The sequence below is a fragment of the Typha angustifolia genome, chromosome 6 (assembly GCF_048772165.1).
Source record: "Typha angustifolia cultivar Huaian chromosome 6, ASM4877216v1, whole genome shotgun sequence".
In the NCBI taxonomy this organism is placed as follows: domain Eukaryota; kingdom Viridiplantae; phylum Streptophyta; class Magnoliopsida; order Poales; family Typhaceae; genus Typha; species Typha angustifolia.
The window spans coordinates 8,344,687-8,361,854 of NC_133244.1; the positions used below are offsets into that span (position 1 = coordinate 8,344,687).

The window sequence follows — 17,168 nt, forward strand, 5'->3', positions numbered from 1 at the left end:
GATTCAGCTTTGAGATTTTCTCTTTTCTTTTTGGGTCCGGTTTTTTTTTAAATTAAAACATAAAATTACAAATTGCCCCTTGTGATCTTTCATAAAATTAAATTACTCCAAAACTTTTATCTGTATCATGTATCAGTATCACACGTAACTACTATAAAACCGTTAACTTTTCTATTCAAACTTAATAAAAAAAATACTAAATTATCATAATTCCTCCTCCTATGATATTAATAGTCTAAATTTTCTTTTAACAAGATAGATATTAAGGTTAAATTATTAATTGAATTAATACGTTATATAAAATATAAATTTGATAAATAATATTTATATTCTAGAATAAATTATTATACTATTTAACTGTTATTTTAAAATAAGAAATTATATTATAGTATAAGCAAATATATAAATATATATATGGATTTTAGAGAAACAGTAAAATGTAATAAAGTTTACTCTCATCAATGTCCGCCCCTTGGTTTTTTTTTGAGGTTGGATGGAAGTTTTGTACTAAAAATCCCTTTCTTTGTCCTTTTGATGCCAGGAAAAGAATCCCTTTTTATCGTCCTCAGTGAAATCATCCTGTCTGTGGAATTGTGTGGAATTGTTCAGAAGCAGAAGAAGAGGTGTGGATTAAATTAAAAGAGAGAGGGGGAAGCACTAAAACTCTAAAAGGAAGGAAGGACGATATCCGCAGTGTCATTTATTATACCATTACCACCCAATAACAGCTTCAGCATTTAAAGTTACGGCTCCATAATTACGTCTATTAGTATGAGTCGTAATCACATTTCTATCTTTGTATATTATTAATATATCAATAATGCGTTCAGTTTAAATCTCGTACAGGTCCGAACCAATCAACAACCCTCATGATGTTCACTGTTACACCCACCCTTCGCTACGCTCAGAGGTGACAAAAGTAATGGAAAGAATCGTCTCCCAAATCTATATTATCTCTACTTCCTATTCCATCACATGCATCTGTCATCACACTGTTATTATTATTATTATTTTATCACCTATTATTATTATTATTCACATCCTAAATTTTTTTAGAGGGATTAAGATATCTTGCGTGATATGTTTTCAAAGGGTATTTTAGACTTTTTGTATCTATAGTTAAGTTAATATTCGATTCAGAAAACTAACAACATTAGGGGTGTATTTGAGAATTAAATTCATAATACAGTGATTGATTGATAAATATCAAGGGAGAGTGTTTTTATCAATTTCTCTAAAATAGAAATTATATCATTATCTCCTCGTCCACTTACTGTTACTTAAAAAGGAAAACAAATAGATACTCATGTTAAATGTCAGCGCATCTTTATGTACACGTATTTGATGATACAATCAAAAGGAATTGGGGCGGGGGGGGGGATCAAATTTGGTAGACCATAGGGTGTCTCCCAAGGAGGGGATAGTGTGCATGTGCATGTAAGAGGACTATCTGCATGGCATTGGTCCTCATCGGCCCGGACAGCTACTGAGCTGAGCTATAAAAGAAGATAGAAGATAGAGGAGAGGAGAGGGGAGGGCGCGGAGAGGGGGTGGGGGGACAACATCTTCGCCCAAAATCTTTGCTCGTGGATGCACGTGGTGGAGAAAAGATGGACGATGCTTTCAACAACCACCCGTAGGGGTTCTCAGAGGAGGACACAGGTGAAAGGAAGATCTCTCCAATAAATATCCAATTAATAGCATTGACGTTATCAACATTAATGTTTGGGCAAGCTCACACCTAATTACCCCTCTTTACATTATTCTTCTGATATTAAGACGATGACAGTGATTCTACAACATCTTCCACACACTAGATCAAGCTCGAGTGACGGTATTTGAACAGCTACTAATTAGCTATGTTACCTAACATTTGTCGGGTTACTTAAGTTCATAATCTTTATGGTAAAGTAAGTTGAGAGGACCCAATTATTCTTGAGATACAATGGTGGACCATAAAAGGATAAACTATGAATCTTGGTATTAACCTTATAGGGCTCTTTGGTCTTGATCAATATTATGCACACGCTGACCCAACCTACGCCCCAACAGAGATAACTCGAAAAAACAAAAGAAAAGGGAGAAACTGACTCTACTTTATTGAACAGAATAATTGATCCTAACATGCCAAAATTCTCTATTTAAAAGGAATTAGGCTATCCTATGCTACTACTTAAAAAACAAAAGAGAGTAGCATAGGCATATATTTAAGTAAAGTCCAACAACTTTGGGTTAAATGACACCTAAATTATTAATATTGTGGAGCTTCACCCATTATGTTGATTACCAAGTTCCAATAGTAAAGAAAAGAAATGATTCATGCATTGAGAAACTGCTGAAAGGACACATTAACATATTAGTAAAATGGAAACAAAGAGAAGAAGGTAATGGGAAAACATACAACCCCAGTGGCAGATATAATTCTAGCAAATGATGGGTCACACTCACACACATAGCAAGGCATCATCGGATGTGACCATTTACCATCCCTACAAGTCTCAAATTCCACATCATTGGATTCTAACATCTCACCAACCTTCCTATGTAGCTCCAATTTCAATCCGAGGATCAGTAGATAGTTGACTTCCTTTTTGCCAGATGCATGAACGCATAGCATACCTCGACGCTGTATCAGGTGGCTCAACTGTCCCCCAGCCCCCCTAATATGAGAAAGAACGAAAGTTAAGAGTTGGTTTAAAAAAACTAAGAAAGCCTCCAGCATGTTTCCATTGCTTCACCTGCACTGCACTTCGACTCCACAGCTTACCGGTAACCGCCACATAACTGTCACTTTGGAGTTGCAATTTGTGATGCACATCAGTGGATTTGAGATAATGAAAAAAAAGAAATAAGGACGAGAAAATAATTATTATGTCAGAAATAAATCATGCCTGCCATGTTATTCTTCTGTTCAAATTCCATCTGAGGAAACAAAGTGCAAAATTGAGAACAAAATTGATACAAAACACCCAACAACCAAAAAATAATACAATAAAAAGGTATTCTCCAGATTTAAAGTTGCAAACAATTCAGATAATAACAGCAGGATACGGCTGCAATTGTACCAGGAAAATATGTAAGGAGGAGAAAATGAACTCCAGACGTTCCGAGACCAAGTACCATCTGTGCTATCTTTAACTTGCTACCTGAAGTCTGAAGAGGGAATCATGGATACTCCCGATCAGATCCACACTGTAAGATGTTTGAAAAATGAAACAAAAAGTTGCTCTTGTTAATGTCAGAATTGTCGGGTTTCCACCATGAAACTTTGCTACAGAAGCCCTGATAGTAGGTCAGTCAGTCTGCAGAAACATAGCTTTTATTCTCGTAGTACTTCCTCTCACTCGCTTCCTTCTTCTCATTCCGTTTCTGTGGGAAACAGCATTTTTAAATCAATCAATTGCCTATAAACTTCGAAGTAAGACAACAAAAGTCAGCATAAGGCCTGCAATAAACTTAAGTAATTACCACATCTTACAGTCCAAGTAGCTATCTAGGAACTACGGAGGTGCAAAATTTGATTCTCAACAATCTTACTGCAATTATTTTCATTATTAATCATCTATTGTTGAATAGTGAGATGACATGTGAGGAGATAATGCCCCATATAATGAAAAGATGAATCTTTTTTTTTTTTCAAAACAGTCAGACTCAGGGGATACTCATCTTCTACATGGCTGACTATTTAAAGCTCAAGTATCATTTTAGCTTATGGTGATAGAATATTGATGATGACCTTAGTGACAGAAACACTGATGGATGTTGCACTGGTAATGATGATAATGATCTAGACTCCAGAGTAAACAACATTACTGAGCATCCAAAAATTACAATATCATGCCCAAGTTAAAGAATGAAAGTATGAGGAATTTTGTTAGCTTGGCAACATCAATTGAAATTACAGGGAAAATACCTGATATGCCTCATGGTTTTCCACAATCCTCCTAATTATTGTGCTAGTTGTGACATCTAAAGGGCTCTTTAGTTGCTGATAGATACCCATAGCCATTGGAACAGCAAAGGGGTTCAAATCCTCCTGAAAATTTATCAGCACAAAAATCATTCCAGTTGCAAAACTGATTAGGTAAATGTTGTTATCGAGATTATAGCAAAATACCTTCAGAAAATCCATATTTTCTGCAACTGTTCCATGAACAACCAATGAGATATTAAAAGTTGTAATCTGTAACCCACATATAAAAACCACGTAAACCTTAATTGTGAAAGGAAAATCGATCTTATTCAATAGAAGAGCAACAAGGGTCAAATTAATTTTAGTGAATCACCAAAATAAAAATTAAGAATGTAAAATCAACACAAAGGACTGACCATATCCTTTGAAACTTCTCGTGGAGCACCAATAATTACTTCATCTACGTATCGACACGCCAACACACTCAAGCTTCTCTCATGAAGACTCATGATTGGGCGATGGGCTCCTCGAGTAGCACTACAGGTTGTATAATTACTTCATGAATTAGGAAGAGAAAAAAAAAATTATATATATTATAATTACCTAGAAAAAATCAATTGTAGCATTCTAAGGATACTCAAGCAAAAATGTCCGAGTTCCAAAATGTTGCAGAAGAGCACATTGTCAATATGAAGATGAAAGCAACAAATGATACCTTACTGTCTGATCAGTATGAATCCCCACAAGTAAAAAATCTCCAAGTTCTCGAGCTATCCGCAATATCTGTACAAATTGAAAAATTAATAACAATATCCCACAAGCATTTATGAGAGGAAATCTAACTATAAATTACCCAACAGAAACCCCACCAATAGTTTATGACCTATTACATCAGGGAACTTCACGATCTACTATGGTAAACTCCTGGCTTATGATCATAACAAGATGGTCCAAAGTTAAGAGCAATGTATTATGATTTGTTATTTTCATACTTGCAACAACCCTCGAGTCTGGCTGGGTTGAGTGGAGAGTGGTCAGCAGAAAGAAACAACTTAAGGCGAGATTGCACTGATATGAATTATGGATGTGGATGATGTGACATTAACAAAGACACCCTACAAACTTTGACAGATTTCATACAAGTTTATCTTCAACTCAGTATATCCTTAGGACCTTAACCACACATGGATGTGACCTGTAGAACATTGCACTGAAACATATATCCAATTGTACACCAAGTGGCGTTGGAAAAAATATTGTTGTATAATAGCTGACACTCTAAAATTAGAAAATGACGCCTCTTGAACTCATTTACTTACTACGGCTATCAGTCCATTACGACACATTATTTTTTGTTCAATTACCATGGGGAAATTTCCCCCTTCATTTTCCTTTTAACTTTGTTCAATGGAAATCAGTGCTAAGAGAGAGAAAGGGAAAGAGAAAACAACCTCCACATGGCCAGCATGGAACAGATCAAATGCACCATCTATGTAAACTATATAAGCATCCGGACTGGCAGCCTAAGCAAACAAAAAGAGAAAAATGAGAAGCACAACATTCCTTACCAATAAGAGATCATTATATATATATATATATATATTCACAATTTATTTTTCTTTAAGCCAAACAAATATATCAAGAAACTAAATATTCGGGATATATACCAATGATCATACCTTCCCATTTGAGAACTGCACTATTCGCCGAGATGTTGGCAAAAAATGAGATATACGAGTTCCAGTTGCAGAGACACCATCATCAACCTTTTGGTCGTGCCCATGGCTGAATTGTCTTTGTAAAGTAGAATGATTATGACTATCACCAATAGATCTCTCCCTTACACAAAGAAGCATGCGACCTATTCAAATGTTAAGACCCACCTTAAAGTAGCAAACTTTATTTTACAAACATACAAGTATCTTCTAACACCAAAATCAAGGGCCACATGCAATCGATTAACTGACTCAGTTGAAAAACGTTCTTCATATTTATTCACCAACACTATACCTCACTCTGGGCTTACAATATTTTTATGGGCTCGAGAACTTAAATAGGTGGAGGTTTTTCTATTTAATTAACAAGGTCGGCCTAGCAAGATTGGAACTCAAACCGCCTAGTCTAATACTATGATATCATCAATAACAATTTGACAAAGTGCACTTGATTATCTAAGGGGCTTCTCTTGGTTATGTGTTTACCTCCATCTAGACACCTGAATAAATATACAGATTACAATTTGAAATTTATTTGCCATCATGAGAATAGATGATGAGTAACCAAAGATTAAAAAGTGACACAAGAACTGATGCTTACATACAATGAATTACACATATTACATTGAAATTATGTCTAAATTTATTGACAGAAATTTGACCATGATAACAAAAGAACAATCTTATCTGCTACTTAAAACTCGCGAAAAGAAAAATACTAGTCATGAAAAGGAATGCAGAGAACAAAAATGGGATGAGATGTTAATTAGAAAGAGACAGATTGTTATTTGAAGGCCTCTTGGGAATAACTCGGAAAGTTCAACAAAACCAACCAAAGATACTACTAGAAGAAAATAGAGGCTATCAAGAATATATCTCAAAGGAACTGCAACAATTAACTTGCCTAAGAAAACAGAATTTCTTGTTCATGCCAATTCTGCAGATAAGCACCAAATTTTAAGACATATTGGAAACAGTATAAGCACAGATTGTTATACTAGAAGGATAAAAGTTATACGGAATCAGTACCAACAATGTCAGTGCTTGACACTCCTTCGGTTCTTTTAATCTGCTTATAACGACCAGCCTTCTTGGCAAGGGCATATGCATCAGTGCCGTCAGGGAGTAGACAAGGATCATCCCCGTGAATAATATAATCAATATCATACTCTGTGAAAAGTTTCTTCATAAACTCTTCAGTTATAGCATAAGGAGCATCTGGAATGACCTCGTCCACCCACTTGACAGCAGCTACCATGATCATCCTGCAACACAGTGTGCGGATAATTTAAAGTACACGTGGACAACATTTTTAATTTCCCTTATGCATATCGCATAATATTCAGAAAGCTTTTTCAAGTCGTGCACCAATTGTAGATAACATAGAGCAAGTTGAAGCAGATCTGTCACTTTTAATTGTTAATTAAGAGATGACATTTTTTTATCATATTTTCTGAATAACACGACATCTAGAGGGTACCAGATCATCAACTTCTTGCTTGCATTTACCTCCACATTGGGCCCATTTATGAAAAAGAATGAATGCACAAAAGTGCTTAGATGAGTAACACCAAAACATGCTAGGATATTTAGAGTCCTACTTGGATTTGTAGGAGACAACGTAGAAGACTTGCAAAATATAACAGAATTATATCATAGTATCTCAATGACATGCAAAATCAAATGTTGTAAGTGCAGAGAGACACCGGCACACAGTAGGTTCTCAAACTCCAATTGAAACAAGTAACAAAGGAGAGTAACTTCCAAGGGCAAACTATAAGTACCAACTTATAGTGAAAGCCACACTCGCTGCCCACAAATTCCATCTCACTATGTAGGTCGCCAGTTTACAGAGTCATAGAATAGATTGATCAAGATTCAAGATCAACTAGCATATAATGATGACACGGACAACTAATCAATCAATAAGCTGATCAAGAACGTATGAGATACTTACAGTACAGAATGAGAAAGAGGAAGAGGATCCAAAAGAGAGTTAAGTGGATAATTCAATGTAACAGTTAAACAAAAAGGAAAACTTAATCGGATGAGTCTAAAATTTAACCCTACTAATTTAAAGCACGCAGCCCTGTTATACAAACAACTGCCAAAAATAACAAATTACATCTACAAATTTAAATAAATTATGACATATAAAATGGCAAAACGAAAATGACAGATATCCTGATTTTGCCAGAATTACAATAACAGGATAAAAAGAAAGTGTAAAAAGAATCAAATGATTGATTAAATTTGTACACCCCATAGCAAAATAACATTCCCAATGGGGAATAAATTCAAGGGCACGATTCTGGCGAGAAGACCAAAACTCGTCCGACAGCAACCATCCAAAAGACAAGAATTCCCAAATGAAAGATCTAATGTAAAAGAATCAACCTCTCATGGAGCGGGGTCACGGGGGGGCCCTTGTTGGCCGTGATCTCGTCGTCGCTGACGACCCCGACGACAAGCTCGTCGCCGAGCGCCCGCGCCTGCCGCAGCGCATTGCAGTGCCCATAATGCATCATATCGAAGCACCCGTCCATGTACACCCTCACCGGCCGCCGCTTCTTCCTCCCCCGCCGCCATATCGCCGGCGGCGGTGTAATCGCAAACCCTAGATGAAAGACGATGACAGACGCGACGAGGACGAGGCCCCCGACGAAGAAAGCGAAGAAGAGATTTGAAGATCTCGTGAGCTCTTCGATTAGGGCGTTCCTGGATCCCATGAGAGCCGGAGGAGAGGAGAAGGGGAAGGGGAAGGAGGGATTCAGATTTAGGGTTTGGGAGGAGAGGATGTTTCTTTAGCTCCCGCCATTCGAGGATTCGAGGAGTGAATAAAGAAAGAAACGAAGGACTGACGACGGTGAAGGAATTTTTTTTTTCTGCAGACGGAGAGGGAAGTGAATGAAAGAGAGAAACGAAGAAGACATCATGTGAGTGAAACAACATCGGCCGTCCGATTAGAGGATCATAGGTGGAGAAATCCAGGGACGGTAGGTGATTGAACTAATAAATTTCTTTCACTCGACACCCTGCGTTATGTACTAATTTCATTTTACACCTTGTCTTTCACCAATTTCACCAATGTATATGATCAAACTTTAGCATAAGTTTACATGATGAATGCCTCTTAACAAGCAATTCGATTGTCATGTTGAGAAGAAGTCAAGATTAAACTCAGGCAACACCAAGATGGAAGCAATAAATAAGTTATAAGATTAAACTCAGCACAGTAAGCTGATAGCTACATACTGAATGTCACTCTCATCATCCATACATGCAGAGATGTCAAAATACAAGTAGTTTTTGTAACAATCAGTTGGAAGAGGAAAAACACTGCAAGATAAGTCATCTCTGATATATTCCTGTCTTGCAAATATCTAAAGATACTAAGCTGCTACATTGCCATCTCTGCTTGAAGTTCGATCAGTTCATCCATGTAGGTGGCTAGTTCTGTCCTTTCGGGAAGACTAGTACTGGGTGATGGTGTTGCAGGCACTGTAGAAGGTGATTGGAACAACTGTTCTTCCAGTTCCTCCCCTTCGAGCTCTTCAAGCTCCACTTCCAATTCATCCTGTTCCTCACGTATCGAATGGAAAATGAGAAGACAGCTAGATGCATGTATGTTCAATTTTACTGCTGAGAATTTGATTCGTAGAAAATATCGGTGTGCCATTAAACTAGGGATTATGCAGGCAAGAGTTATCAATTCCCATTGTTGGAAATACAGGTTTCAGTTCTAAAGCTTTCCTAGCGCTATATGAAGCTTAACCGATAGAAAGCTTCAAAAAAAGAGCAGTAGTCTATATGGTTCTTTCTTAGTCCCCCTAAATCACTATTCTGCTATGCAACATACCTGCACTTCTTTAGAGCTGTAAATGATAAAAACTATTTGATAATTCCTCTTAACCTTATTCATGGTATTGTTGGTTCTAACAGAAGACCTACAAAAGAAACTGAGGGAAGATTAACTAAACCTTGTCAAACTCAGACACAGCACCCAAAGTTGCAAGCGCCTCCTGGATCTGCCTCATGTTTTCTGACTGTTCATTTGCTTCTTCAATGGTCTTCTCTATATCATCAATCTTCCTGCATTATCCAGGAGCTCATGCAATTTATGTCATCAAAATTCTGGTTATGCTTCCTCTTTGTCATTTAGAAAATACATCTTACAAACAAAAGATGTCTATGTTTCCAGATAAATGGCTACATATGTCAGGAATGGAAACAAGTTGATAATGAGTCGCAACTACTTGATTAATAGAAGTATTGATTTGCCATATTTAACGCAAATTTCTTTTCCTTTGTTCAATTCTAGGAATAAAAAATGGGATGAAGCTTACAGAGATTGATGAATAGACTTTACAGCAGAGGCTCCAGATTTTAGTGCATCTATAGTGTCTGCAGTTGCTTTTGCGCTTTCGAGCATAATCAGCTAAATTGCAGAGCATTACACAGCTTAGCATAACTAAACTGTATGAACTGCTAGAATATAGTAATTATTTCACCTGATCATGCACTCGCAATTGGAAATTTCCCAGTTGTTCTATCTGGGATTCATATAACCTTTTTTTCTTCAAACACTGAACTGCAGCTGCACAAAAGAAGATAATAGTCGATATGACAAGCAAAATACTACTTGGGTCTTCTGAGGATTTCAAACTACTAGCAGCGAAAAAGTTGTTACCTTTCTTGTTTTTGGCTTTTGTGTAATCTTTAGCCTTCGCAAGTTCCATAGATATCTTTTTTTGAAGAAGATGGTCTTTCTTCTCCAACATTTGTAGTGTCTGAGAGGAGTAAAATCATAGAATAACTGAAGTAAAGAGCTTGTTTGACAGCTTTTGGCGAAAGCAAACTTTGAAACATCGAGGGGTTCAGGGGTGTCTTATTGCATACAATTAGAAACCATCCACATCAATATGATGTAAGATTAACCATCTTTCTTTCGTAATATGATGTAAGATTAATTATCTCTTTCTTCTTCTCCTCCATGTCATTTTCTACATAATATCCTTCAATAGCCCAGTTCGATAGTAAATCCGGTACTTTAGCTCTTAAGCTTACAAATGATCAAATAACCCATTTCGATAGTAAATCCATTACTTTACATTCTAAGCTTAGATGATCAAATGAACCATAGAGAAAGAATAATTACCTCGTGGAGTTGATCCAAGGTGGAGAGGGCAGAAGGGGGCTTCTTCTTCTTGGGCTTCGAGAGCAATCTCTTCAACATCTCCTTCTTCGACGGTAGGACAAGAGAAGAATAGCCAATTGGTGCTAAAGATGTGCTGCGATCGAGAAGAGACTAAAGAGCTGATTCAAAGCTTTTCTCTTTTTCAGTCTTTTTTTTTTCTTTTTTTCTTTTCTTTTTTCTTTTTTTGATGGGGGGGTGGAAGCTAGATAGTGAGCTCAGTGGTTAAGTGATAGGCTCATATTCGACTCGTGATATATAAGTATCAACCTTGATGCTAATAGGACTCAATCACTGAGTTAGTGGTGATTTTGGTTACCTTCTACCCGTTACTAGAATAATCATGATTAGAAAGTTCGTACAATTTGGCTTGCAGAAGATCACGGTACTAATGGACTTGATAAAATAAATTCTCAAAGACGCTCAAAGTCAATCCTACAAAGTTCGTAGTTATATTTCATCTCACCTCCCATTCCGGACACCGTCGAACGACGGCAGCGGCCCCTTATGCGTTCCGGCGATCATCGTCAACCTCTGGTTGGCGTTCGCCAGGTACTGCTGCACCGCTTTCTCCTCCCGGATCTCCACTGCCGGCGTCGGCAACACCTCCGTTGAACCCGATCCCACCCCGACGAACTGCTGCACGACTAGCACCGACACCATCGCCGCGAAGTCCGACGACGCCAACAAGTCCCCTATCGTCCCCAACTCCGGGCACTCCTCCCACTCCGACAACCCCGCAGTCAGAGCCGCCCCGGCGCCGCTCTGCTGCCTCCCCACTATAAACAGCTCGTGAACGCTCGCCATCTCCCGGAGCGCGGCCACCGTTTCCCCGCTGTCGACCGCCGCCTTCTCAACGTAGGCAATCGCGTCATTGCCGACGTTCCGCACCCGGAACTCGTTCAGGCACGCGTCGTCGAGCTGCCGCTCCTGGGTCTCGTCGGTGACGATCGTGATCGCCCTGGAGTCCCCGGATCCGGAGCCGGAGTGGGCCTGGCCGGCAGGGAGGAATCGGATGACGGTGAAAGATATCCCAGGGTGATCAACCATCCGGGACGCCAACGCCAGGGCCTCGCGGTCGTCGGGGCCGCCGAAGAAGAGCAACGCGACGCGGTGCATCGCGGCGAGGCGAGAAACCGAGGCGCTGAGGCCGCGGTCAACTAGGACGGCGACGGAGCACGGAGCGGTGGAAAGTATGTTCTCGTTGAAGTTCCTAATCCCCGGATTGATCGGCTCCATGCCGCCGTCTACGGTCTGTTGCTTGTGGAAGGGCAAGACGATGAGGGCGACGTGCTTCTCCTCCACTAAGGCGCAGACGTCCTCGTGCATGGAGGTGTAGGGCGAGATGGTGCTGAGGAATTGGATAGAGACGCCGCCGGCGTGCTGCTCATAGTTCTCGAAGGCGGCGAAGATGTGATCGCTCTCTGCCTGGGCGCCTGTGGCAGTGGGATTGGTGGGGCCTCGGTGCTTAAGCTTCTTGGCGATGGCGGCGTTCTGGAGGACGAGAAGGTTGGAGGCGCGGCCGGTGAGCTCGACGAGGTGGAGGGCATAGACGAAGATGGGGGTGCGCTTGGTGGGGTTGGCGAAGTCGAGGAGGGCGACGATGGAGGGGACGTTGCGGGTGGTGTGGACGCAGGCGAGGAGGCGGAGCTCAGCGTCGGGCTTCGTGCTCTGGAGGTTGCGGCGCTTGTAGCCGACCAGACGGCGGGGAGGGCGGTGGATGCAGACCACAACCGGCGTCACCAGGAGAGTCACCACCAGGGAGGTCAACACCATCACCGCGAAGGCCTGGGCGTTCATGATCTGAGGGACCGACACTCCTAATAAATTAATCAATTAAATAGGGAAACTGTTTCACATAAAACTCAAAATATTTTCTATAAATACGAGCCCAAATTGTACTTCTCAATAAGAAAAACACGAGCAGAACTTTGATCGAGCAGGAAGCTGGAGCTGGCTTGATTATTTTGAAAGCCCTGCTAGCTCTCGAATATAAATCATAATAATATGGGAAAATAGGTGAAAATTTTCCTAATTTTCAAATAATACCTCTTTTCTCCCACGTATATCTATCTATATACTAAATTATTTGAAAAAAAAACTTCGTTTTCTAAGAAAGGAGTAACTCAAGAATAGTGATAAGAAAGTACCTTCCTGTCTCTTCCAATGTTGAAGACGATCATCTCGATGAGTCCCCTAGTGTTCATTAAGAAGCCGAGCGCCAACCCATCCCGGCATGGTATGCTGTAGAACAGCGCCACGACGATCGTCCCGAGGATCTTCGCCACGCTGGAGAGTAGGAACACCATGGCGAGCAACACCGCCATGATGGGGTCTTTGATCTCGAAAACGTTCGTCCTCAGCCCACTTATGGCGAAGAACAGCGGCAGCATCATTCCCGTCACGAAGTCCTCCATCTTCTCGATCAGCGCCACTCCCAGCTTCCCGTTCGGTATCACCAACCCGTACACGAACGCCCCGAAGACCGCGTGGATCCCGATAGTGTCGGTGGCGATCCCAGCGACCATCACCCCGGTGAGCACGACGCAGACGTGGAAGTCGCTGACCCCCTCCCCCTCCGGTATCCGCCGCATCAGCCACCACATAGCCGGCCGCACCGCGAGGAAGCACAGGAGCACGAAAACGGTGGCGCAGAGCAGCACCCAGATGGAGGTGAGTGGCGACCCCCCGTGGCCCTCGGAGATGGCGATGGACACGGCGAGCATCGTCCACGCGAACATGTCGTTCACGACGGCGGACGACATCGCGACGCGGCCGATCTCGGAGTTGAGCATCTTGATCTCTGCGAGGATGCGGGCAAGGACAGGGAAGGCAGTGACGGAGAACGCCACCCCCACAAAGAGGATGAAGGAGATGTAGTTTTTTTGCTTGGCGATGTCCTCGCGCATCGCGAACGACAACAAGATCCCAATGCCGAACGGGATCGCCATCCCGCCCGCCGCGATCGCCACCGCCTTCCGCCCCGTCTGCCGGATTAGTGTTACGTCCATCTCGACGCCGACCAAGAAAAGAAAGTAGATGAGGCCGAGGTGCGCCACCGTCTCCAGCGTCAGTAGGCTCCTCTGTGGAAATAAAGATTCACCCCATTTCTTCGTCCGTCCCAAGACGGACGGCCCCAGTATTATCCCCGCCTATAAAAATAAATATATAAAATTATAAAAACTAGCTCCGATATCGTATTAAATCAAAGCAACTGACTCTTGAATCCCAAAGTCGATCACCAGGATCTCGGCAATGACTCGAGGCTGGCGGAGCGGCTTGATGAGCACAACGAGGACGCGGGTGGTGAAGACGATGATGGCGGTCTGGAGGATGAAGAGAGGGAGGGAGAACTGCAAGGGATTGACGCCTTGCCATATCCCATTGGTGGTGATCATCGCAGGAGAGTAGCATATGATGGGGGTGTACATGGTGGTTATGAGCGGCACTTGCAACGTGGTGTTCTTGGCCACCGGGGCCATCTCCGCCGATGCCAAACCTCGCTCGATCTCTGCAATGCTTTGAGACTAGCTTGAGAGATAATAAAAAAGAAGGAATCTAAGAGGAGCAGCAGGGAGGTTACAATCGGAACCAAGAATTGGCGCTGAGTAATGCCATGCATGGTTTCGACCGATTGATGGTTGCAATTCCAATTCTTGCTTGATTCTCGGGAGTTCGGAAATATGGTCGTTTTCGTGTTTGTTTGGTCATATGTTCTTTTCTACAAAAAAAGACATAATTGCACTGTATCTCACTGGAGTTTAACCCAATTATAGGAAAACTTACTGTATTTTTAATTTAAACGGTTTAACCTTCCTATCATATTTGATGGTACCGATCATCGACCAAGTTTTTATCCCTTAAGACTATATTTATATAATTAAAGTACCAGTCCCGCTAAAAGGAATATCCTATTCACTTATGAGTTAATACGTAGAGATAATATTATCGTTTTACCTTCCGGTTAACAATAAAAAAATAACAGCTACAATTTAATCCGGACTACAAGGGATTAACCATTTAAGTGAAAATGATATGGGAGTTTTGTTCAATTGGATTTATCTTCTATTTTTAGCATACTCTTTAAAATATCTTATTCATGTGTAATTGTATGCATAGTCTAAATATTTTTATACATTCTCTCTCTGGGCTAAAGATATTTTTGTCTTTCTATTATTAAATTAGTAGGGATTTTATATAATTGTCAATGTAACTTTTAAAATATTATAATTCAACAAGCAGTCTTTCAAAAATAACATTGTATTAGTTAAATTAACTAATCAATACTTGACCCAATATCATAGTATGAGAAAAAAAAAAAACTTTTTTTATGCAAGACAAAATTGATAAATATGCAAAGTAACATTAATAATAACTTTAACAATAATTTGTTAATAATATTCCGTGCAAAATCTAATTATAATGGCAATTCCAAGAGAGTTAAAATATTTTACTATGAATTTATAATATTTGAAAGAATGTAAAGCATCAATTATGTAGGAAACCCAAATGATCAATTACATTTGACCGCAAAATTCATTAGAACACCAATAGTCAAACAACTTCACTGCGACCATTTAACAAACAGTTGGGCGGCAGCCCAAATTTAAACACCGAGCCCACGGTCTCCTCCGTGCTTTCTCGAAATCAAGAGACTCCCATCTCAGCTGGCTCTCTTGACCTCCAGTAGAGATATATATATATATATATACCTTCTCTCTCTCTCTCTTCTGCCATTACCAGTTGATTGAGAACATATATCATTGGTCGTGTAGCTTCTCTTGCAAGCATGTGGAAAGAGATGGCTAACTTTGATGGATGTGTGTATATAACCACAAAGTTCAAATGCATCCTACTTGTCGATTAGCAATCCACAAATGTAATACTGCCGATTGCCTTTGTCAACAAAACATACTTTGTTTCTAGAAGTTAAAAAGATTCAATATATTGACATGAGAAAGACTAGTCAAGTAAAGGTAACCCTTAGATCCCCGTTTCTAGTAGTTATGTGTAGCTTTCAGAAGACGATGCAAGAAAAGTGTTTGATTTGTGCACCCCTAAAGCCCCGTTTCTAATTTCTTACTATGAAAATTGTATGTCTTATCTATGGTAGAAAATATGGTGTTTTGATGTGATATAAAGTTTAATATTAAATATAAATAAAAAGTAAAAATTTAAATCAAATGCCACTAAATTTATATAGATTTTAGATTAAAGTGTTTTTATTTATTTTAGATATATACGTGACAGTGTACTTGAGTCAAAAAATGAGATAAGTGAGAAGATTGATAGATACATAGATAAATGGGTTAAATTTTATTCTTCTGTATTTTAAAAAAATTTAAGTTAGTCTATATATTTATGACTAGAATAAAATAGTCAATTTTATGTCAAAGTAAATGAAACGCGTCCAAATAATTAAAATGTCCCAATCGTGTTAATTAGGCAAAATATTTGGGTTTTGTCTCTGACTTTTTTAACTCATATTTTATCTTATTACTACTAAACTCAGGTTTAATAAAATTACTTTATAATTAGCAATATCTAGAAAGTAAGAAAAAAAAATGTAGGTATTCTTTGAGGAAAAAATACTTATATAAGAAGGAATAACATTTTTATTCATTAAAATTAAAAATAGAGGTAATTTAGCTCGCCGTTCAATTTTGAAATATTTTGGATGCCCTTTGTTTATTTGGATGAAAAAACTAATCATCTCACTTTAATTGTAAATATATTAATTGGTTTACGACATTATACATTACACGAGGATAAAATTATTTTAAATATAAATATAGAGAGATAAATTATATTTAACTCTAGATAAATTTAGCGAATACTTTTAGTTTGCGATAAGAAAGAATTTCAAAGTAAATGCAAACTGAATAATTGAAATGACTACTTTGCCTCGTTTATTTTAAAAATAAAATTAATTCTAAAATAAATATTTTTATTTGTTATTCTCAAAATGATGTATTTATTATATGTAAGAATAATTATTTTTATGTTCAATTATATTATAGAATCAGAGAACAGTAATTATTTTTAATATGATATAACATAAAAAGAATTAAAAAGAATATTATTTTTATAAAATTATCATAAATACATTTTGATTCGATATACATTAGGTTGAAATAGTAAATATTAAGTTAATGTGTGATATAAAATATAATTTTAAATAATAGTATTTATACTATAAAATTGAGTTATTATGATGTTTAAAAAGATAATTATTTTTGAAGTGAAGGTGGTAGAGTGGATTTCAAATATTGAAGTCTACTGTCTATTCTTTAATTCTCTTTTCATCCAAATTGGACTTAGCAATAACCATAAATGCTCAGTCAAA

The 17,168-nt window shown here is 39.0% G+C and overlaps 2 protein-coding genes across 3 annotated transcripts; both read right to left on the reverse strand.

The window, feature by feature from the left end:
• Positions 1–2,324: 2,324 nt before the first annotated feature.
• Positions 2,325–8,532, reverse strand: LOC140761609 (ethanolamine-phosphate cytidylyltransferase-like). 2 transcript variants are annotated; one of them, XR_012104588.1, is made up of 10 exons: positions 8,026–8,532; positions 6,658–6,893; positions 5,593–5,774; positions 5,365–5,436; positions 4,629–4,696; positions 4,330–4,450; positions 4,118–4,183; positions 3,914–4,036; positions 2,739–3,369; positions 2,326–2,660 (listed from the first exon to the last, which is right to left on the reverse strand). XR_012104588.1 is itself a non-coding variant. In XM_073099019.1 (9 exons), the coding sequence occupies exons 1-9, from the start codon at positions 8,355–8,357 to the stop codon at positions 3,298–3,300; spliced, it is 1,272 nt and encodes a 423-aa protein (XP_072955120.1). In that variant the 5' UTR covers positions 8,358–8,532; the 3' UTR covers positions 2,325–3,297. The 2 variants fall into 2 exon arrangements, 1 of the variants encoding a protein (XP_072955120.1); XM_073099019.1 differs by having other exon boundaries at positions 2,325–3,369.
• Positions 8,533–8,860: 328 nt separating this feature from the next.
• Positions 8,861–14,319, reverse strand: LOC140761433 (cation/H(+) antiporter 15-like). The gene is made up of 9 exons (XM_073098750.1): positions 14,065–14,319; positions 12,973–13,974; positions 11,289–12,625; positions 10,787–10,919; positions 10,319–10,418; positions 10,140–10,225; positions 9,975–10,066; positions 9,609–9,720; positions 8,861–9,205 (listed from the first exon to the last, which is right to left on the reverse strand). The coding sequence occupies exons 1-9, from the start codon at positions 14,302–14,304 to the stop codon at positions 9,029–9,031; spliced, it is 3,279 nt and encodes a 1,092-aa protein (XP_072954851.1). The 5' UTR covers positions 14,305–14,319; the 3' UTR covers positions 8,861–9,028.
• Between the last annotated feature and the right edge of the window lie 2,849 nt (positions 14,320–17,168).